This window comes from Enhydra lutris, unplaced genomic scaffold, assembly GCF_002288905.1.
Source record: "Enhydra lutris kenyoni isolate GAN:26980312 unplaced genomic scaffold, ASM228890v2 scaffoldscaffold6, whole genome shotgun sequence".
Classification (NCBI taxonomy): Eukaryota; Metazoa; Chordata; class Mammalia; order Carnivora; family Mustelidae; genus Enhydra; species Enhydra lutris.
In genome coordinates, this window is record NW_019154090.1 from 42,935,449 (window position 1) to 42,959,629 (window position 24,181).

The 24,181-nt window shown below is 42.7% G+C and overlaps 1 protein-coding gene across 4 annotated transcripts; it reads left to right on the forward strand.

Annotated features, from left to right (window-relative positions):
• The first annotated feature begins 539 nt into the window (after positions 1–539).
• On the forward strand, positions 540–23,957 carry LOC111141806 (zinc finger protein 133). 4 transcript variants are annotated; one of them, XM_022494630.1, is made up of 4 exons: positions 540–584; positions 19,324–19,450; positions 19,588–19,683; positions 22,033–23,957. In XM_022494630.1, the coding sequence occupies exons 2-4, from the start codon at positions 19,330–19,332 to the stop codon at positions 23,778–23,780; spliced, it is 1,965 nt and encodes a 654-aa protein (XP_022350338.1). In that variant the 5' UTR covers positions 540–584; positions 19,324–19,329; the 3' UTR covers positions 23,781–23,957. The 4 variants fall into 4 exon arrangements, with proteins under 4 accessions (XP_022350338.1, XP_022350341.1, XP_022350339.1 ...); XM_022494633.1 differs by lacking the exon at positions 540–584 and adding an exon at positions 1,848–1,917; XM_022494631.1 differs by lacking the exon at positions 540–584 and adding an exon at positions 2,008–2,017.
• Positions 23,958–24,181: the final 224 nt, after the last annotated feature.

Sequence of the window (24,181 nt, forward strand, 5' to 3'; positions counted from 1 at the left end):
TCACAGAACACGGGACAAGGTGTGCAACACCGCCGCTGGAGAGCCGCAACCTCAAATCCCTACTGCCGCTGACCCCAGCCAATCCCAGAAGCCAAGACGAACCTCCCCGTGATGCGTCATTTCCGCCGGTCGGTAGGCGGGCCGGCACCGGATGCGGAAGTCACTGCAGGGGGGCACTGGGGAGTGTAGTCTTTGAGGCAGAAGCGTTAGAGAAACGGTCGCGGCAGGGCGAGAAGCTCCACCCGGGACCCTGTACATGTTTTGTGAACGTGGTTTAAAAAAAAATACCGAGGATCCAGGTGCCGCAGTGGTCATTCTCTAATGACCGGGGCACGCTACCCAGAATTGGCTCCCTGGGAGGCCATTGGGAGCTGTGGGCTGTCAGTGCGCGTCTGGCTGCGCGGAGCATCCTGGGAGGTGTGGTCCCAACGCCACGCCGAGGATGCTGGGTAGTGTAGTCCCGGCACCGTACCGAAGTAGGTCCCCAGCTGGTGGCTGGAGTGACCCCTTGTTCTTTGGTGGCGCTGGTGAGTGAGGCTCCCGCGGGATCCTTGCGGCAACTGTGCCCTCCCTGGCGCAGCAAGGTAGGTCCTAAAAGGCTGGTCTATGGGCTGAGGCTGGGGACGGTGCAGATGGCGGGGAGAGGAGGTAGTGGTGGGTACACGCTGTCGTGGCTCAGGCCGTGCTCTCCCGGATGTCTTATTTTGGGGGGTGTGAGCGCGCATCTCCGAGGAACGTGGGTGAAGCTCAGCCGCAGAGCCCAGTGGTAGTGGGTCCTGGGCTTGGGCCTTTCGTCCAAGGGTTCCTGCGGGTGGGGACAGGTTCGGCCTTTGCCGAAATCGCGGTGTTGAGAGAGGGCTCGCTCATGTCACAACTCCCCCAGGTTTGCGGAGAGTTCAGTAAGTAGGCTTTTGGGGGTTGTTATTTCCTAGGTTGTGGTGTGGGAGCCGTACCTGGGGCCATGTGTCCGGGGTTTCGGTGGGTGGATGTTGATCGCCTCTTTTTTTGGGGGGGGGGGTCCAGCTACCCCTCAGCTTTGCCGAGGCGGGGCGACAGGCAGGCTGGCTTGGCCAGACGTGCCCGATTTGCACTGGGTGTGGAGTGGCCATTTTGGCGCCATCCTACGCCCTCAGTTTGGCTGGTCGCCCCAGGGTTCTGGCCTTGGAGGAAGAGGTCGGGTTAGGGTGCACTAGGCAAGTTTTTCAGAGTCCCCAGGATCCTCGCTGACCACAGGAATCACAGATTCCCACACCTCTGGTGTAAACAGGCTTTGGCATTTCAGTCAGAAGTAGATAAAACTCCATAGACCCATTACTCAAATTCAGTGCTTATCACCTTATGACCGGTTTTGATTTCTTCCCATGAGGGATACACTGAGAATCCTTAGAACCCACAGAGATTTGCTATCACCACCCTTACTAATTAAGAATATGGCCTCTACAGCCAGATCTCATCCAGGCTGTCATAGCTGTGCCACCTTGGGCAAGAGACGGACCTCTCTGTGTCTTCGTTTTCTTATGTGTAAAATGAAGATAAGAAATTGTGCTTCACTGGGTGAGGAGGATGAGGTGGAACTCCTACAGAGCCTGGAACAGTCGCTGGTATATATTTAATGCGCTGGATAAGTACTATTCTTACTAAGAACAAAGGTGAGGGAGGATCAGCTCTGCTCATGCTCAGTGTCAGCGGCATGTCAGGGCAGGCTGTGTTCCCAGCAAGCTACCCACAGTCTTGTCTTCTGTGATAGGTCCATTCCTTTAAGGAGGAGGCCCTACCCTACTGGAACTTGAGGGTTTCCAGTAACTCTTCTGAACCTTTTTTTATTTTTGATCTGCCTTCTGCAGCCCTTGCCTGCCAAGAGAGGACTGCCTGGTGGGCAGAGAGAGGACTGCTGGGCTCCTGACAGTCCACCTTCAGGTGGGGACCCTTCCCCATTTGCATGCCGAACCTCAGTGGGTTTCCTTTGCTCAACTTAGATATCTTGTGCCCTACAGTGTCCCATCTGCATGAAAACAAGGTAACAGTTTTCACAAGGACTGTTCTTCAGACCCTGTGTCCTCATTTGTGACCCTCTTGATTTCTCCATGCCTCTCTGCTTCAGTAGAAACTCTGTTGATTGAGCTTAGATGCGAGCCCACTGCAGAGCATTCCTGGATTCCAGTGTGTCCTTGTCAGCAGCAGAACACACATGATCAGGACTCTTGGGCTCTCAGGCTGCATCGTGACTGTCCAGCTGTCCTGCTGGATTAAGTACCTCATCCTTCTTTTGAGTCACCGATCAAATACCTGGCACCTGGTTAGGCTAAGCGGATGATGTAGTGTGAAGACACATATTGTCGTCATTGCTGGTTGGAAGGGACATTCAGGGGTGGGGGAGAGGTGGCTGATTGGAAAGGCATGGGGAGGGCGTTGTTGGAATGAGCCCTAAATGACAAGTTGATGAGGGTGGCCTTGTTCTGAGGGCAGTGGAGAGCAGAGCAGTGGCAGGATTTCCCACTCCAGGTATGGCTCTTTGTCTCCTTTCCATTAGAGCTGAGCTTGAAAAAATTGCCTCTGCTGCTGTCTTCATGTCTGTCCTTCATTCATCCCTTAAACATTCCACTGAGGCCTTTTCAGCTCTACCCACTGAAAAACATTATCATCGAGGGTGGGCATCATGTGGCTAATGCCACAGTCAGTTCTCTGCAACATTTTACGTTGTTGCATCGTACTTCCTTCTCTTTACAATATCCTTTCATGTCATGGCTCCTGGTTTCCAGGTTTTCCTCCTACCTCATAGGCTGCTCCTCCTGTCCCTCTCCCAGCTTCTCTTGTCCCAAATCCCCACTGCTCTTGGACCTCTCATCTTCTCCAGGCACACCGTCTCCATGGTGGCCCCATCTCCTCTCAAGGTCTTAAATGCCATCTCTCTGAGGTTCAGCCTAGACCTAGGCCTTTCACCCCAGATTCCAGTCTCCCGCTGTCTACTTAGAATTTCCTCATGGATATATGTCGTAGGCATCCCAAACCTAATGTGTCCAACAACAAACTCTGATCCCCTCCCCCAAACATGCTCCACCCCAAAAGAATATAGAGCACTTTCTCAGAGAGCTTAGCTCTCATAGGGAGCAGAGACATGACATCTCCTTCCTTTAGATTGCTCAGGCTCAAAATCTTGGAGTCATTCTTAACTTTCATACCCCATCCCCAGTAAGCAAATCTGGACCCTTAACAATCTCCAACCTCTGCTGCTTCCGTCGTGGCCAAAACCACCACCATGTCTCCTGGCTCACCTGGGTGATCATAGCCCTTGAGTGATCTCTTTGCATCTTCCTTCATCCCCCTAACGTATATTAGCCAGTACAGCAACCAGAGGGATCTTTTAAAATGTCAATCAGATCATGTTATGCATTTGCTCAAAACCTTCTAGTTTCTTCTTACCTCAGGCAGAGTCAGACCCAGTATCCTACAAAGCTGCATTTGCTCTCCCCCCATGTGGAAATGAACTTTCTCCCACTCAGTCTCAAGCACAGCACACCAGCCACAGTGAACTCTGTACTTTGACCGGGTGCTGGCTCTTGTCTGCGATGCTCAGCATACCGGCCCCAGTGAACTGGCTCTTTTCAAAGCTACCCACTTGGCTCACTCCTTCACAGGCTTTAGATGTTAACTCCGTCACCTTTTCAGAGCGCCCATGCCTAACCACTATTTAAAATTCTAATCCCCCCAATTAAATAAATGACTAAATAAATAAATTTTTAAAATTCCCAAACCCCACCCTGCTTCTCTTAACTTTTCTCCTTCCCTCCTATATTGGTCTTCATCTCACTCATCACTTCCTGGTGTACTGTGTGTTTTACTCATTAATTTAGTATGCTTGTCTTCCTCCTCTGGACTTCCATGTCAGTGAGGCCAGATATTTTTTGTCTTTGTTCACTTTTGTATCCCCAGTGTCTAAAATAGTGTCTATCATATAGTAGAAGCTTAATAAATATTTTACTGACTGAATGAATGACCCAGCCATATATACATAGACCTAATTCTGAGAAGAATGGATGAGGCTGAGTGGGTTGCTGGGAGAGGGTCTGCAGACCCTACCAGGAGGATCCCTGGCCACTGTCCTTCTCCCCCAGCGGGTACGGGAGTGGGGAGGAATTGAGAGGGTTCTCAGAGGGAGAATCAGTTGGCCTTGGGAACAGGCTTTCTGTGGCAAGTGGGGAAGTAGGCCTGGTGCCTGAGTAGGGCACGTGGGCAAGAGGGAAGGTGCTTCTGTCATTAAGAAAGTTAAAGGAGAAGGCATGGCATGTCTGGAAGGGTTCTGATTGTTGATTGCTACAGGACAAACCACCCCAAAATTTAGTGGCTCGGAAGAATCGGCATGTTATAATTTCTCACAATTCTTTGGGTTTACTGGGATCAGCTTTGTGGTTCTTCTGCTATGTGTGTTATAGATCTGGCTGTGGCCACAGTCCCTTGGGGCCTTGCTTGGGTTAGAACTTCAGAGATGGTTCCCTCATATATGTGGCCCTTTCTGAGTTGGCTAGAAGGCTGGGGTCAGCTGGGACAGCTGGGCCTCACTCTCTCCATGTAGTATTAGGGCCTCTGTCTCTGCATGATTTCTCCGGCAGAGGGGTTGAAGTTCTGACATGGTTATCTTGGGCCTCCCTATATCGTAAGTTCTCTGGTCTTCTTAAGACATAAATCTGTAACTGACAGAGTGTCACTTGGGCCACGTTGATTGGGCAAAACAGCAGCAAGGCCAACCTGAAGGAGCTCCCAGTGTTTGAAGCTGGAATAATTTCAGCAGCCAAATAGTGATGATATTCTATTATAACCCGTGGGATAAGATGTGAATCCATACCAATATAAAGAATTGAATAAATTTAAAGAATGGGGAGAAGGGATAGCTCTTGCTTACAGAACAATTAATGAATTTAGAATTAAAAAGGAAGATAGAACCTCGTCATTTGGTAAATCCCACCGTAATAACTATTATTGAAACCTCCTAAAAATGCATGCTAACATTAGTGAGTGGACATTTGAAGAGAATCAGGGTATTTGTATAATCTCAAAGTATCTCTCCCAAGATATTTATTAATTGTAAAAACCCAGCTGACATCGCCTTAACCAAGTGATCAAGATCAAGGTTAATATCATCAGTAATGAGACAGAACAGTATCATCAACCCCTTGATGCAGTGCACTGAAAAGGACATGACATCACTTCTGAGATAATCTAGCCAGAAATGAACTAACCTCCTTCTAATCATGAAAAAAACATCTGACAAGCCCAAAATTGAGGGATATCCTTCAGAAGTGTCAAGTTCACGAAAGACAAGAAAAGACAGGAACTGTCACAGATTGGAGGAAATTAAACATACCTGGCAACTAAATATAATATGGGAACTTCATTTGAATCCTGGACCAGAAAAAGGACATTAGAGGAGAAACTGACAACATTTGATTAAGTACTGTGGCTTAGTCAATGCCAATTTCCTGCTTTTGATCACTGTACTATGGTTTTCTAAGATGTTAACATTAGAGAAAGCTGGGTGAAGGTTATATGAGAAATGATATTTTTGCAACTTCTGTGTAAGACTAAAATTAGTTCAAAATAAAAAGTTTTGAAAATCCATCAATCTTATATTCTTGAGTTGTTTTCTTTTTTAATAAGGAATGGGTGTTGAGTTTTGTCAGAATATTTCAGCATACATAAAAACACTTGATTTTTCTCTTCAGATCTGTTGATTAAATGGTATATTATAGTAATGGATTTCCAAATATTATACCAGTCTTGAATTTCTGGGAATCCCACTTTGTCTTGGTGAAATATTTTCTTATTATCATGTTGGGAGTCTCTTAACTGATATTTCTAGATTTTGCTTCAGTATTCATAAGTGATACGAATTTTCAGTTTTTTAAACCGCCATCAAGTTTAGGTGTCAGCATTAGAGTTGCTTTATAAAAAGAATAAGGACATTCCCTCCATTTTTCAGTGCTCTGGGACAGTGTTCAGAGCATTGGGACTCTCTGGTTTGACAGTTTGGTGAAATTCCCTTGTGATCATCTAGGTTCAGTTACATTTCCTTAGAAGTTATACATTTCATCTAGGCATACACATTTTTTATAGAGGTTTGAAAAATATTCTTATATGACTTTAAAAAAAATGTGTTTTAGTGATTCAGTAGTTGTTTCCCCTTTGTTGTTTCTTATTTTCAATATTTATGTTTTCTCTTTTCTTGAGTTAGCCATGTTTCACTAATTTTTTACAGAAATGGGATGTCACTTATTATGCTTTTTTCTGTTCATTTGTTTTTATCTTTATTAAAATACCTAAAGCGGTACATTTCCCTCACCTCACTGTTTCAAATGAATCCCACACATCCACAGTGTTTTTGTTATTATTTTTAAAATTTTTTTTAAAAAGTTTTATTTATTTATTTGACACAGAAAGAGAGATCACAAGTAGGCAGAGAGGCAGGCAGAGATAGAAGGGAAAGCATGCTCCCTGCTAAGCAGAGAGCCCGATGCGGGACTCAATCCCAGGACCCTGAGATCATGACCTGAGCCGAAGGCAGAGGCTTAACCCACTGAGCCACCTAGGTGCCCCTCGTTATTATTTTTAGAAATCTGTGACTTCATTTGTGTTTTCCCTCTAATTCCCACCTGATGCAACATTCAGTAAACCTTTTCTACTTTCCCCTTCCCTTGTCTCTTCTCCCTTTTTAGTGGCATTTCTGCTTAATGAGGACACATGCCATATACCATTAGTATATATTTTTCTGCTCTCTTACCCACCGTGTAGTGGTCACTACACGGTGGTCAGTTTTAGTGGTCTGTTTTTTAGCTGGTTTCCCCTGTCCTGATCATATTTAATATTCATCTTCCAGCAGATTCCTCACAAAGAACTCATGGCTATAGAATTCCCCAAGCTCTTCTTGCATGTGTAAAAGTGGTTTCCTAGAGGCCTCTTACTTGAAGAATCCCTTGGGTGAATATGAAATCTTTGGGTCATAATGTCTTTTAAGTTTCTGGTAAATGTAGCTCTGCTGTTGCCTTGCTTTGAATGACGGTTCCCAGAACAAAAATATATGTTGTAGTCCCTGCTTTCAGTTCTTTTGGGATATCCCCAGAAGTGGAATTGGTAGATTATATGATGATTCTGTTCTTAATTTTTTGAGCACCACTATATTGTTCTCCGTAGTGACCACACCATTTTGTATTCTGAGCAGTGCATGAGGGTTGATGATTTTGATAATTCTGATGGAAGTCTGGTATATTTTTTGCCTAGGATCACTTAGGATTCTTGTTCTTAAAGGTCTGATAGCTTTTCTAGTAGATATCTTGGAAGGGGGTGGTTGTGAATAAATTTCCTGGTACTCTGTAGGTCCTTCGTATTCAGGTCATTTATTCTTGAACTTTTCTTGGACTATAGTTTTAAATATTGTTTCCTTTTTTGTTTTTTTTTCAGGAACTACAGTGATATGGGTGATACTCTTTTTTTGGGGGGGTGGGGTCTGATTTCCATTTCAACCACTTTCTCCTAGCCCGTCCTTTATTTCATTTTTATTCTCTTAAGTGGTTTTCCTGCTACACTTCAATGCCCATCCTGTTTTCATTTCAATCTATTTGTGCCTGTCTTGTAACTTTGTTTCATTTCTTTCTGAAATTCAGTCAACACTCATTTTGTTTCTTTATTATTTTGCCCGTTTCTGCTTAGCTTTTGAATTTTGTTTCCAGTTTTATTGAAATATAATTGACATGTAACATTGTGTTAATTTAAGGTGTGCAACATAATGACCTGATACATGTATTTGTTGGGAAATGATTATCCCAGTAAGTTTAAGTCTATCCATTTCCTCAACATAGTTACAAATTTGAATTTTTGATTCAAGATGATTTCTCCTTATGTTTGAGAATATTGAATTCAGCTAATAGTGTTTTGTTGTGGCTTTTTCTCTGTCACTATTTTTTCTCTTTCCTTTTCTTTTTTTTTCTTTTTCCTTTTTGTTTTTGTTTGTAGAATTTTCTTTAGCTGAACTTTGGATTCTCATTTTCTGTTTTGGTTTTCTATAGAGGAGGACTGCATATCTGCATTTCTGTAGACAACTGTCAGATTCTCGTGTTTTTGAAGTTTCCTAGTTCAGGGAGACTCTTCTGTTGGTGTAACTAGTATGATTTCTTTGCTGAATTGCAGGAGGAGAAGAGATTATATGTTCTTTTTTAAAGTTCTCTTCTGTTTTGCAGGACCCTGTATTTTCCCCTTGCTTATTTTTCCCTTTACCTTGGAGTTTCCAAAAGGTGCCTTTTCCTTGCTTGTAACCCCCTTTTCCCCTGGAGCTTCCCCTTTCCAGGACTTTCTGTGCTCATTCTGCCTACGCTTTTAAAGTCCCATCCCTGTATTAAGTGCTCTGACCTATCAGTACACCTTTTCAGCATTTTCTCATGTATAGTAGCTTTATTTTTTTTTTTCTGATGGTTGTTTTCTATCAACTTTAAATCATCTCTTAGTTCCTCTCTTCTTTCTTTCATTAGTTTTGCTCCCTGAGCTGCTCTTCTACTCTCTGATGGCTTAATGTTGGAAGTATAGGAGATATATCACTGGTTTCGTGTTTTATGCTTTTTTTAAACTTTTTTTTATTTTTTGCTTTTTAAATTTATTTATTTGAGATAGAACGAGAGTGAGAGAGAGAGAGTGAGAGCACAAGCATGGAGAGCAGAAGGCAGAGGGAGAAGCAGACTCCCTACGGAGGAGGGAACCCAATGCAGGGCTCAATCCCAGGACTTGAGGATGACAACCTGAGCCAAAGGCAGATGCCCAACCAACTGAGCCACTCAGGCACCTCTGTTTTTTGCTTTTTTAAAAATAGATAATTTATTCACAGGTAATTTGAATTTAGAATGTCCTCTGTCACGTATGCTCGAAGGATGTATGTTTTGTGTAAATGACCTGTGTTTCAGTAGAGGCTTATCTAAGGTATTTAGCAATCTTTGACATGATTGGGCTCAAGCTTTAAACTCAGTCTCACCTGTGAACAGTAGCACACGCCTGCACAGCTCTGTTCACCTTCCATCCATTGTTAACCACTTGAGCTTTTTGTTGTCTTGCCTTCTGTATTCAGCCAAAGTATTCAGCCAACTTTAGGAGGTGCTTGTGTGTAGATCTGAGGCTCCATCCTTAGTTGCTCCCACTTTTCTAGGATTTCGCCATTCAGTTTCCAGGAAGTCGGTAAGCCACAGACTCTTGATCAGTTGTTCCTCATGTGCCACTTGGACTAGGGAGTGCCCTCCGGTGAAAAATGAGTTAAATTCAGGTCTCACACTGGGTGTGTCCCTTCTTTCAAGGTTGTCCCCCCTTCAGTTACACGCTGCTTTTGGATACAGTATCTTCAAATAGTTGTTTTTTATGTTTTCACTAGGGTGTATAGTTATTAGTAAGAGGGTTAGTTTGATACAAGCTGTTCTCGGTTTCAGGATCTACTGCTACTGTTTTTTTTTTTTTTTAAGATTTTATTTATTTATTTGACAGACAGAGATCACAAGTAGGCAGAGAGGCAGGCAGAGGGAGGGAGGGAAGCAGGCTCCCTGCTGAGCAGAGAGCCCCATGTGGGGCTCGATCCCAGAACCCTGGGATCATGACCCGAGCTGAAGGCAGAGGCTTTAACCCACCCACTGAGCCACCCAGGCGCCCCCACTGCTACTGTTTTAATGTACTGTTTCTTGTTCTTTTAACAAATATTTTCCGGGTGCCTGGGTGGCTCAGTGGGTTAAGCCGCTGCCTTTGGCTCAGGTCATGATCTCAGGGTCCTGGGATCGAGTCCCGCATCGGGCTCTCTGCTCGGCAGGGAGCCTGCTTCCCTCTCTCTCTCTCTCTCTCTCTGCCTGCCTCTCTGTCTACTTGTGATCTCTCTCTGTCAAATAAATAAATAAAATCTTAAAAAAAAATTTTTTTCTTCTCTTTTTTCTGTTTTTTTTGTTTGTTTGTTTTCCTATTTTCTGGAGTAGAAGGCACGTGAAAACGGTTGTTTGTTTTAATGCAGTACTTTGACAGTTCAGAAACTGTCATTTTCCTTTTGTGGTTTCTTATTTTCAATATTTATGTTTTCTCTTAAGATAGCTGTGTTTATTTCACTAATTTTTTAAGAAATTAGGATTTCCCTTATTATGCTTTTTTCTGTTCATTAATTTCTGTTTTTATCTTTTTAAAATATCTAAAGCTGTACATTTCCCTTACCTCACTGTTTCAAATGAATCCCACACATCCACAGTGTTTTCTGTTATTTTTAGAAATTCTGTGACTTCATTTGTGTTTTCCCTCTAACTCCCACCTAATGCAACCTTCAGTAAACCTTCTCTACTTTCCCCTTCCCTTGTCTTCTCCCATTTTAGTGGCATTTCTACTTGATGAGGACACATGCCATATACCATTAGTAGGTATTTTTCTTCCCTGCTCTCTTACCCACTGTGTAGTGCTAGATCTAAGGTTATGTATCTTAAATGCTCAATATCAGTTCTTTAGCTGATTTCCCCTGTCCTGTCTTATGTTTAATATTCATCTTCCAGTAGATTCTTCACCAAAAGCTCATGGCTATAGAATTCCCCAAGCTCTTCCATGTGTAAAACTGGTTTCCTGTAGCCCTCTTACCTGAAGACTCCCTTGGATGAATCAAGTGTTATCAAAAGTGTGGAAAGGCGCAGTTATATACAACGGCCATACGTGGCCGTTATATGTGGCATTGTGAGTCGGTGGGCCTTTGGAGGGCAGTTTGACAGTGTAAGCATATGTTCAATATTAAGCCCAGTAGTTCCACTCCGTGAGCGCTCATACGGAAAGACTGATGTGTTTGCAGACAGGTATTGCTTATAACCTTTTGATTGGTGATAAATACAACAGTCTGTTCATTGACAGAGGAATACTTTGTTAAATAAAATGTGGTTGGCTGATGGACATAGTATAACAGTTATTAAAAAGAATGGAATTAAAAAAAATTTTTTTAAATAAGAAGAATGGAGTTAGGTCTGTGAGTACTGGTGTACACATAGCCCCAAGATATTTAATGCAAATAAGTCAGAATACAGATGGGTTTTACTTATAGGAAAGTAAAATTGTTTACACATGTACCTAAATACAAATGAAAATGAAGAGGAAAAAAAAATGATAAAGAGCACTCATGAAATAGTTAAGAGCAGTTACCCAGGTGTGAGCTGGGGCAGAGTCCAGAGAGAGAACTAAACTTTCTCCTTTATTATCTTCAAACTACTCTAGATTCTTTTTAACACTAACAGAGATGTTAATCACATGTATAATTAAATAGAATGAAATTAAACCACAAAAATAAATTTCCTGAAAAATGTTTTTTTGACTTCCCTTATGAGTGATTTGCCACTTTATTTCATTCTTTCTTGACCACTTCATCCAAGTCTTAATATTTATTTAACCTGAGTTGTCATAATTTGTTATTTAAGATTGTTAATTCATTCTTGCCAGTTTCTGTCCTTGGTTATTGCTTTTGATTCCACAATATTTTGTTCTCAACACAATGTTTTTTCTATCCTGGCTATCCAATGAAAAATTTACCTTTTTTTTTGAAAAATCTTTTTTACTGAAAAATCTCAATTATTAAAGAAACAACAGCATAATTACCATCCTTATTTACATCATCTTGATTTTATGCTTCTTAACATTTTATTGTATTGCAAAAGTTTTTTTGCTGGTTATGAGTTTTAAAATAACTTTTTATTAATGGAAGAATTTCAGACATGTTCGAAAGCAGCAGCAATAGTATAATAAAGCCCCAGCTTTAATAGTCATCACCATGTTGCAGTCTCATTTCATGTTTTTGTCTCATTTTTTCTGAAAAGTTTTTAATAATTTCCATCTATAAATACTTCAATATGTATTTATTTGAAAAACAACCAGAATACCATTTTCACAACCCCTCAAATTCATAATGCTGCATTTAACATTATCTACTGCCAAGTAAATGGCCTCAAAAATGTCCTTTTAGGGACACCTGAGTGGCTTAGTCAGTTAAGCCACTCCCTTCAGCTCAGGTCATGATCCCAGGGTCTGGGGATCGAGTCCCGCATCGGGCTCCTTGCTTGGCAGGGAGCCTGCTTCTCTCTCCGCCTCTGCCTGCCACTCTGCCTGCTTGTGCTCGCGCGCTCTCTCTCTCTCTCTCTCTCTGACAAATAAATAAATAAACTCTAAAAAAAAAAAATGTCCTTTTACATTCAACTTGTTGTGATCAGGAGTTTGGAACTGAACTTGTTGAAGGCCTGGCTTTCTGGACCTTTTTCCAGGGCCCTAGTTGAGAATCAGCTTGGCAACATTCCCCATCATACCACCCGTCCCCCAACTGAGGCAGGTCTTGCCTCACTCATGGGGAGAGCATTTCCACCTGACACGCTTTCATTTCTGTTTTCCTTACCCAGATCTGCCTTCTGAGATATCAGCCTTCTTTAGGGATACCAGGAAAAATGGCCACAGGGTCCCGGAAAGCCAGGGTAATGGTGAGTGTTTTCTGTATTTCCACACTGGCTGTTTCAGAGTAGACACATTTTCTTATCCTGGCTGTCTTGTTGGTACCTGGCAGAGTCTAGCTCTAGTCCTGGAGGTTTGACTTATCTTACCTGAAGCCTGTTCCACCTGTGACTTAAGTCATTCACCAAGTGGCTGACTCTAAGCAGCACAAAGTTTGTATAGGAGAGAGTCCCATTCCCTTGTTCAGCTTTAAAACTTTTTTACAAGTTGAGAGTGATATCAGGGAAAATCATAAAGTAGGAAGCACCAGGAATCTGTCTCCCTACCTAGGCAACAATTTTATTGGCAAAATCTTTCTGATATAACTATTTTGGAACTCTGGAGTCTAGTTGAATGGTTACAGCTTCCAAAGGAAGGTTTGGAACAGTCGGTTCCAGCCCTTAGTGCAGTACCCATCACCCACCCCATCCCTGTGGCAGAAAGCCGTGCGTCTGTTCCTGAAGCAGTTTGCACACAGCTTGTGGAGGTCAGCCTGGGCAGTTAAGGACCTTGTCCTCCAAATATTGAGGATCTGTGTTCTGATTCACGATTGCTGCTTCTCATACAAAAATGAGCCACTGTTGTTACAACTCCCACTGGCTGAAGTACAAAATTTAAAGAACCAGATCCTGGGAAGTTTCTTCCCCTTTATTTTTTTCCCATTTCACCTTTTTTGTCAGACATTTCAGGACTCAAACATCCAAAACAACTGCATATATAGGGGATTTAGAAAGTTACCATGCATACCCATGGAAAGGCAAAGGATCAGAAAAGCATAAGAAAGACCTGAGAAAACCCTAAGTTTACACCTCAGGCTGAATCCCAGCACAGACAGCCTACAACAATTTTAAAACCTAGTAGATACTGGGGAGTGTGAATTCCAGAGTTGCCATATTATAAGATTCAGATACCCAATTTTCCACAAAAAATCAGGATGCATACAAAAGAAGAGGACAATATAGTCCATTCGGAGGAAAACATAAATCAATAGAAACTATCCCTGATAAAAGCCAGGAGGTGGGACTTCCTAGACAATGACTTTAAAACAGATGTCTTAGAGATTCTCTGAGCCAAAGAAAGACATGAACAAAATCAAGAAAATTATGTTAGGACAAAATGGAAATAGAAATAAAGAGACTGAAGATACAAAAAGCAACTAAGAAGCTCAACAAACTGCGAGTAGGATAAAGTGTCAAAAAGATCCACACCACGATACAATGTAACCAAACACTTGAAAGCCAAAGGCAACAGAGAATCTTGAAAACAGCAAGAGAGAAGCAACTTGTCACATACAAAGGGTCCTCTAAAATCTATCAACAAATTTCTAATCAGTAACTTTGGAAGCCAGAAGACAATGGGTTGATATATTCTGTGCTGAAAGAAAAAATTGTCAACCAGGAATTCCATATCCAGCAAAACTGTCCTTCAAAAAAGTAAAAGTAAGGGAGAAATTAAGACATTCCCAGAAAAAGAAAAGGTCATATAGTTTGCAGCCACCAGACTTGACCTTGCAAGAAATGCTAATGAGAGTCTTTGAGGTTGCAATGAAAGGTACTAGAGAGTCACTTGCTGTTATAGGGAGAAATAAAATTCTGCAGGTAAATAAGTCAGCAGTTATATAAGCTAATGTTATTATCACTTTGGTTTACTACACTTTTTGTTTTCTGCATGATTTAAGAGATTAATGCCTTAAAGAAAACACAATTGTGAGTCTATATTTTGGGACACAATGTATAGAGATGTAATTTTATGACTTTAATAACTGACAAGAGGTAAAGGCAGCACTATATAGGAGAATTGTGTATACTATAGAAGTTAAGCTTATATCAATTCAAATTAGGGTGTTACAACTTTAGGATATTAACTCTAATGTGATAACTCTAATGAAAAGAGAGGTAGAATATACATAAAAGGATATGAAGGGGTACCTGGGTGGCTCAGTTGGTTAAGTGTCATGCTCTTGATTTCAGTCCAGGTCATGATCTCAGGGTTGAGATCAAGCCCCATGAGGGACTCTGCTGGGCATGGAGCCTGCTTGAGATATTCTCTCTCTTACCCTTCCCTCTCAAAAAAAAAAAAAAAAAAAAAAAAAAAAAAAAAAAAAAAAAAAAAAAAGAAAGAAAGAAAGAAAGAAAGAAAAAAGTAAAAGAAAAAGATGTCCAGGAAACAACATAGTTCTACAACTTAAAAATCTAGAAAAGAACAAACTAAACCCAAGGTAACAGAGGAAGGAAATAGTCAAAATTAGAACAAAGTTAGAGGATAGGAAAAATAACAGAGAAAATCAAAGAACCAAAAATTGGTTCTTAGAAAAGTTTACCAAAATTAACGAAACTTTTAGCTAGTTTGAGTGAGAAAACAAAAAGTCTTAGATACTAAAATCAAAAATGAACTGGGGCATTACTACTGATTCTACAGAAATAAGGGGGATTATACGAGAGAGTTATAAACTACTGCACCTCAACAAACCAGATGGCCTAGATGAAATGGACAGCTTCTTAGAAACAAAAAACACGTGGGTGCTAGGGTGCCTCAGTTGGTTAAGCATCTGCCTTTGGCTTGGGTCATGATCCCAAGTCCGACACCAGAATCTGTGTTCTGCAGGGAGTCTGCTTCTCCCTCTGCCCCTCCCCTTACTTGTTCTCTCAAGTAAAGAAATAAAATTTTTTAAAAAAGAAACAAAAAACCTCAGGACAGAATCATTAAGAAATAGAAATTCTTGATGGACTAGTAAGGAGATTGAATCAGTAATTAAAAGCTCCCAACAAAGAACAGCCCTGGAACAATCCTGGACCTGACGTTTTCACTGGTGAATTTTATCATGCGTTTAAAGAAAAAAATGGCAATTCTCAAACATTCCCCCTCCCATCCTGAACATGAAGAAGGAACACTGCCTAACTAATTCTGTGAGGCCTTGATACCAAAACCAGACAAAGACAGTAAAGAAAATTACAGGCCAGTATCCCTTGTGAATACTGGTGCAAAAATTCTCAACATAATACTAGCAAACCAAATTCAGCATATTAAAAGAATTATACAGTTTTCTGCACTAGTAAAAAATTTCTATACACTGTATGGAATTACACAGCGTATTAAAGGAATCCCACTGACCAAGTGGGACTTAGTCCTAGAATGCTAGGATGGTTCAACATGTGAAGTCACTAAATATATACCACATTAACAGATGACGGGCAAAACCCATGTTCATCTGAACTGTTGCAGAAGGTATTTTATAAAATCCAGCACTTTTATGATAAAAACACTCAATAAACTAGGAATAGAAGGAAACTACTTCAACCTAATGAAGGCCGTATATGAAAAACTCACAGCTAACATACTCCATGTTATAGCTATAACATATAGCTATAAGCTTTTTCTGTAAGATCAAATATGACAGATATACCCTCCTCTGCTGAACACAGTATTGGAGGTTCTAGCCAGAGTAAGTAGGCAAGAATAGTTAAAAAAAAAAAAAGGCATTTTAATTAGAAAGGAAGAAGTAAAATTATGTTTGCAAATCACATGACTGTATATATAGATATAGAAAAGTTTCCAGATACATACACTCAAAAAACCTACTAGAACTAATACACAAATTCAACAAAATAGCAGGATACAAAATGGACACACAAAAATCATTTCTACATTTCTGCATTTCTACAACACTAACAAGGGACAATCTGAAGAGAAACTAAGAAAATTCTACTTCCAGTAGCGTCAAAAATAATAAAATACTTTTTAAAAAACTTAAGGAGGTGAAAATTTGTACACTGAAAAATACAAGACCTTGCTGAAATAATTCAAGCAATGGAAAGACACCATGTTTGTGGATGGAAATTATTTTAATACTGCTAAGATGATCCAAATTAATTCAGTGTAATCCCTACCAAAATCCCAATGACTTTTTTCCCCCAGAAATAGAACTCTTCATCTTAAAATTCATATGAAATCTCAAGGGACTCTGAATAGCCAAAACAAACTTGAAAGAGAACAAACATGGAGGGCTCACAGTTCTTGATTTCAAGATTTACTACAAAGGTACAGTCATCCAAGCTGTGTGGTACTGGGATAAAGACAGAATTACAGAGTAATGGAATAGACCACAGAGCCCAGAAATAAACCCTCATGTATATGGTCAAATGATTTGGGACAAGAGTGCCAAGACCATTCAATGTGGAAACAACCCTATTTAATAGATAGATAGTCCTGGGAAACTGTATGCGTACATGCAGTAGAATGTAGTTGGACCTATACCTCATATCATACACAAAAATGAACTAAAAATGGATCAAAAACCTAAACAGTTAGGAACTGAAACTATGAAACTCTTAGAAAAAAATAGAAGGAAAGCTTCATGAAATTGGATTTAGTGTTGAGTTCTTGGATATTACACCAAAAACCCAGGCAACAAAAGAAGAAATAGATAAACTGGTCTTCACCAAAATGTATAACTTCTGTGCCAATATATTTGCAAATGACTTATCTGATAAATGATCTGAGAAGTGACTAATATTCAGAATATATAAAGAAGCATAACCAACAAAAATAGAAACACCTCAATTCAGTGGACAAAGAAAAGACCTTTAATGGATATTGATGCAAAGAAGTTATCTAAATGGCAAATAAGCATGTGAAAAGATGATCATCATCACTAATCATTAGAGAAATGCAATTAAGTCCACAATGAGATACCACTTTATACCCGTCAGAAGGCTGTTAACAAACAACAAAACAGAAAGCAACAAGTGTTGGTGAGAATGTGGAGAAATTAGAACCCTTTTGCATCACTAGTGGAGTTGTAAAATGATGCAGTTGCTGGGGAACACAGTGATTCCTGAAAAAAAAAAATGAATGTGACATTACCATTTGATCTTGTAATTCTACTTCTGGGTATATACCCCCAAAGAATTGAAAGCAGGGACTCAAACAGCTCATTATACACCAATTTGCAAGGTAGTATTGTTCACAGTCGTTAAAAAGTGAATACAAACCAGATGTCCATCAATGGATGAATGGTGTATACATAAAATCGAATGTTTTTTAGTCTCAAAGAGAGAGGAAATTCTGAGTTCATGCTTCCAAAGGAATGAACCTTGAAATTAGCCTGACACAAAAGGACAGATACTGTATAAGTCCACATATTTGTACTTTGTAGAATAATCACATTCGTAGAGATGGAACCTAAAATGGTTGGTACCAGGGTTTGGGAGGAGGAGGGGTTATTATTTAATGGTTATAGTTTCAGCACAGGATGATGAACAAGTGGAGATGGATAGCCGTGATGGTTGTACAACTACGTGAATGTACTTAAGGCTACTGAAATGTACACTTAAAATGCACTTAAATGTACACTTGAAACAGTAAAAATAGTAAAATAATTATTAGGTATATTTTACAATAAAAATTAAAAATCTGTAGGCTGCTACATTCCACCCCTTCTGTATTCTACCTTTTATTCCTCCTGGGTTGTCCTCCCTGTTCACATGGTGGCTTCCTCTCTTCCTTTGCTCACAGTGTCATCTTCTCTGCTCCCCACATGCTTCATCTGGAATACCTAACACTCCCTCTTCTCACTTCTGTGCATCTTAAGTTCCTGGGGCTGACTCAGGACCCTTTTCCTGATGTCTGCATTTCACAGTGCCCTCCATTTTGAAATAGAGTTAAGCAGATGAGTAAAACTGGGCAGGAGGATGAGAATGAATGTAGAGATAAATTTGTAGGTTGAGTGGCCAAGAAGGTCCACCCTGAACATCCACAGTGTGGGACCATAAATTTAATATATTGTCTACATTTCACTGGTTGACCGCAGAGGTGGACCCCAAACCCAGACAGTATGCTCAAGTCCATGCTCTTCACTGCTCCCCACTTGTGCCTCTCAGACCCATGGAGGCTAAGGGACCATGGCATTTAGGGAAAGGACTGAGTTATAGTTAGGCTTTGCCATTATTGAGTTTATGAACTCCGGTCATTCAGATGCTTCATTCAGTACTAACATGATTGATATATTACTTTATTTTCTAAATTCTTAAAATTCAAAAGTCTGTTATGTTTGTACTTTTGTTTAATTTTTATATGTTGCTTGCTCTTCTGTCTGCCTAGATTTGAAGTTCCTGAAAGTTAGGGACTCTTTTTTGCACATACTCTTCACACAGCCCACCCAAGATCTTGACTGTGGATTCACAGTGTTGTTGGCTGGCTAGCAACAGAGGTTTAAAGGTCTTGGAACACATGGCATCAGGGTCACAATGAAAGGCAGAATCCCCCCCTTTTTTCTAAGGTTTATTTATTTTTAAAGATTTGCTTGTTTTATTTTGAGAGGGAGCTCACAGGTCTGCACACATGAGTACAGGGAGGGGCAGAGAGAGAGGGAGAGAGAGAATCCCAAACAGGCTCCACGCCCAGCAAGGCCTGATACAGGGCTCGATCTCACAACTCTGAGATTATGACCTGATGTGAAATCAGGAGCTGGACGCTTAACTGACTAAGCCACCTAGGCGCCCCTAAGGGTTATTTATTTATTTGAGAAACTGAGACAGAGACAGACAGAGAAAGTGCACGAGCAGGGGGAGGGGCAGAAGGAGAGAGAGAGAGAGAATCTCAAACAGACTCCCTGCTGACCGAGGAGCCTGATGTGGGGCTCAATCTCATGACCCGAGCTGAAATCAAGAGTCAGAGGCTTAACTGACTGAGTTACAATGTGCCCCAAAGACAGAATCTTGATAGCTCACCCGCTTCCTGCTGGGCATCCTTCTCCCTTCCCCTCAGCCTGAGTCGTGGGTGAGGCTGGCTCCCCAGTGAGCAGGGCTCTGTATTCTGTTACAGGCACACATGGCCTTCAGAGATGTGGCTGTGGATTTCAGCCAGGAAGAGTGGATGCTGCTGAGCCCTGCTCAGAGATCCCTGTACAGGGAGGTGATGCTGGAGAACTACAGCAACCTGGTCTCCCTGGGTAAGCCCTGAAATCTCTAAGGACTCACGTTCTTGCTGCTGGGTGTTTGAGGCTATGCTTGAAGCAGCCATCTTGCTTTCTGAGTTGGCCGTTGTGCCCCTTACCTACAGCCACCTTGTTTTTTCCTTTGTGAACAGGGATTCCATTTTCTAAGCCAAAACTTATCATCCAGCTGGAGCAAGGAAAGGAAACCTGGAGAGAGGAGAGAACTTGCCCACCAGCCACCTGTCCAGGTGAGTGGGGAGTGCTGAGCAAACAGAGCCTGGAGCTGCGGGCAACTGTGTGTGGGAGAAAGGAGGCATCACTCCGGTGCTAGAGAGGGCAGCTCTTCTGACCTCCTACGCTGTGGTTATTGTTGCCTGGCATGGCCTCGCTTCTAGACCTTCATCCTTCACCCAGCCCTGCGGGCAGGGCTTTCCTGGTGTCTCTGATCTCCGTCTGCCACTAGAAGTCTTTCTTCCACTGGGTTTGCCCTCTTTCCCTCACTCAGATCTCTTCCACAGTCATGGGCTTCTTTTTTTTTTTTTTTTTTTTTTTTTTCTTTTCTTTTTAAAGATTTATGTGAGAGAGATAGCAAACAAAAGAATGAGAGAGAGAGAGTGCGTGCACACAAGCAGTGGGGGCAGAGGCAGAGGGAAAAGCAGACTCCCTGCTGAGCAGGGAGCCCAACTCGGGACTCAATCCCAGGACCCTGAGATCATGACCTGAGCCAAAGGCAGACGCTTAACCGACTGAGCCACCCAGGCGCCCTCGTGGGCTTCTTTCTGTTACTGTATTTTAAAAAGACTGAGCAAGAAAGTAAGAAAAAAACCCAGTAAGCTACAGAAAGAAGACAAGTTTGCAGACCCTCTCTTTAAGACCTCATGTGGCTTCTCCACGCGTACACATCCTCGCTGTCTCTGCCTCCTCTTGGAAGGACGCTACTCACATCGTATGAGGGCTCTACCCTCATGACCTTTTTAACCTGAATTACCTCTTAATTAAGGTTTACCTTAATTACCTCTTTAAAGGCCCCGTCTCCAAATACAATAACACTCTGTATTGAATACTGGAATATAGATGTGTATACAGTTGGTTTTTAAAAGTTCACTTTATTGGGGTGCCTGGGTGGCTCATTCATTAAGCGTCTACCTTCGGCTTAGGTCCTGATCCCAGGGTCCTGGGATCGTGCCCCTGCTCAGGCTCCCTGCTCAGCAAGAAGCCTGCTTCTCCTTCTCCCCGTGCATGTGCTCCCTCTATCGCTGTGTCTGTCTCTGTCAAATAAATAAGTAAATGAAATCTTAAAAAAAAGTTCATTGATCAAGAAAATTGTGTTCAGGTTGGTCCAGTACAATCACTACGTGGTATCTCAAATTGTTAGGTCATTTATTGCCTTCAGGAGACTAAAACCAGCTGTGATAAAACAATACACTCAGTGTTAGCATCTTCTGCACATGAGGTACGATAAGAAGGAATTTCTGCTTCTGTGCTGATTTTTGTTTAGATTAATTATGGAAATTAACAGCTTAAACTGTTCAGGGGCCCCAGGAGGGAACATCTTTTTTTTTTTTTTTTTTTAAAGATTTTATTTTTATTTTATTTATTTGACAGAGAGATCACAAGTAGGCAGAGAGAGGAGGAAGCAGGCTCCCTGCTGAGCAGAGAGCCCGATGCGGGGCTCGATCCCAGGACCCTGAGATCATGACCTGAGCCAAAGGCAGAGGCTTAACCCACTGAGCCACCCAGGCGCCCCAGGAGGGAACATCTTTAAGGGAGTAGGGACTATACTGTGTTTGTGTCATCCATTGCTGAAAACCTGTGGCCTCGTAGAAATTCTGGCCCAAAGTCATCCTCTAATAAATACGTGCTGGTGAGTGGAGGAATTCCAGGCATCTCACACAAGATCTCTTCAACCATCTTTGTGCTGCCTCCTACAACTAGGGGTTCTCCATTCTAAATGACTGTTCTTTCTGTCTGTCCCTTTGTTCTCAGGGGGAAATAGGGAAAGACCTGACACTTCCATACAGGTCCTCTGGTCAGATCTCTGTCAGTCAGTGAAAATACTTGCGGACACGGTTTCTGTCATGTGCGTGGTGGTGAGGAGACGGTTGCGGTAGCCGGGGAGTACTCTCGCTTAGTGGCCCTATTTAAAAGAGATGAAACTGTCTGTGGTGATTTTTGTAGCTGGCTACATGGGAGAGGCTTGGGAGTGGATTTTCTGGGCTGTAATGGAAGAGGCTGAAAAAGCATTTCATTTAAAGGAATTCTTGAGACAAACCATAAGAGACTCTTAATCTCAGGAAACATACTGAGGGTTGCTGGAGGGGAAGGGGCGAGAGGGATGGGGTACTGGATGATGGACATTGGGGAGGGTATGTGCCATGGTGAGCACTGTGAATTGTGTAAGACCTGTACCCCTGAAACAATTAATACATTATATGTTAATAAATAAATAATATTTTTAAAATGAATTCTTGATTGGGTAGCTGTCAAGTTTTCAGCATTTTGAAGAGCAGGGAATTGGGTCCCACAGCAGACTGGGCAGACTTCCTCAGGCTGCCCCACTGAGTCTCAGTTCTAACTCTGACTTTTCCCCTCTGCAGCGGAACCAAAGCCGGAACTCCACCTCTGTCCTTTCTGCCCTTCGGATTTTTCCAGTCAGAAATTCCACATGCAGCACATGCTGTGTAATCATCCACCGTGGGTCTTCACGTGCCTCTGTGCAGAAACTCACGTCGAGCCAGGGGATCCGTGCCCGGGGGACCCGAAGCAGCAGCAACAAGCCTCGGATCGAGAGCTGTGGAGTGATAAAGCAGAAGGTCAAGAGACAGAAGTCGCCAAGCCTTTGTTTGGCAAGACAAAGAGGAGGACTTCGGGGACATTCTCTAGGCCACCCCAAAGGCAGTCAGTCAGCTCTAGGAGTGGCATCAGAGGCATGGAGATAGAGGCCAGCCCCACTCCGACGGGGAACCCCGAGGAAGCAGACAGACTGTTGAAGAGGATAGAAGTCTTGGGCTTTGGAACGGTCAACTGCAGAGAGTGTGGACTGGGCTTCAGCAAGATGACAAACCTGCTCAGTCACCAGAGGATTCACTCCGGGGAGAAGCCATATGTGTGTGGGGTGTGTGAGAAGGGCTTCAGCCTGAAGAAGAGCCTCGCCAGGCACCAGAAGGCCCACTCGGGGGAGAAACCGATTACGTGCAGGGAGTGCGGCCGCGGATTTAACCGGAAGTCAACGCTTATCATCCACGAGCGGACACACTCAGGGGAGAAGCCCTACATGTGCAGTGAGTGCGGGCGAGGCTTCAGTCAGAAGTCAAACCTCATCATACACCGGAGGACACACTCAGGGGAGAAGCCCTACGTGTGTCGGGAGTGTGGGAAGGGCTTTAGCCAGAAGTCTGCTGTCGTTAGACACCAGAGGACACACTTAGAGGAGAAGACCATCGTGTGCAGTGACTGCGGACTAGGCTTCAGTGACCGGTCGAATCTCATCTCACACCAGAGAACACACTCCGGGGAGAAGCCTTATGCCTGCAAGGAGTGTGGGCGCTGCTTTAGGCAGAGGACGACCCTGGTCAACCACCAGAGGACACACTCCAAAGAGAAGCCTTACGTGTGTGGAGTGTGTGGGCACAGCTTTAGCCAGAACTCAACCCTCATCTCACACAGGCGGACACACACCGGGGAGAAGCCTTACGTGTGCGGGGTGTGTGGGCGTGGCTTTAGTCTGAAGTCACACCTCAACAGACACCAGAATATACACTCAGGGGATAAGCCCATTGTGTGCAAGGATTGTGGGCGAGGCTTCAGCCAGCAGTCAAATCTCATCAGACACCAGAGGACACACTCAGGAGAAAAGCCCATGGTGTGTGAGGAGTGTGGGCGAGGCTTTAGCCAGAAGTCAAACCTCGTAGCACACCAGAGGACACACTCAGGGGAAAAGCCGTACGTGTGCAGGGAGTGTGGACGGGGCTTCAGTCACCAGGCGGGTCTCATCAGGCACAAGAGGAAGCACTCGAGGGAGAAGCCTTACATGTGCAGACAGTGCGGACTGGGCTTTAGCAACAAGTCAGCTTTAATCACACACAAACGGGCACATTCAGAAGAGAAGCCATGTGTGTGCCGAGAGTGTGGCCAAGACTCTATCCAGAAGGCACACCTCCTCTTACATCAGGTGACACACCAGGGGGAGAAGCCTTACGTGTGCAAGACGTGTGGCCAAGGCTTCAGCCACAAGTCCCACCTCAGCAGACACAGGAGGATGAAATCTGTCCACTACAAATCGCCACTCCAGCCTGACTCTGAGGCCTGTACAGGACAATCTCCTGACCTCTTACACTCTCTTTGAGAGTGAACGTCGTAGCAAGGACTAAATAAATCATCAAAATTGTGACACTTCCATGAAATGGAGTAGAGAAGTGCATTCTGGGAGCAGTCAGAGGACATTTGATTTGTTCACTTTCTCCACACTAAGTCTTCATGTTTTGGGGCCTTTTGTTCTAATAAACATTGCTTCTTTACAAATCTGTAACCTTGACTACATACCTCATTCACTCATCTGTAAAGATAAGGGACAAGGAGTGGTACAGATAGCTGGAATTCTCTAAAGCCACTCTTCTACTACAAGAATTCAATTCTTTGGAAGACAGGAACCTCTGAGTCACTAGAATATTTACTGGAAAGTCTGGTCCTTGGTAGAGGGGGGAAATGGAGGAACTGTATTCAGGGATTTCAGGTGAAGGGAGGGAA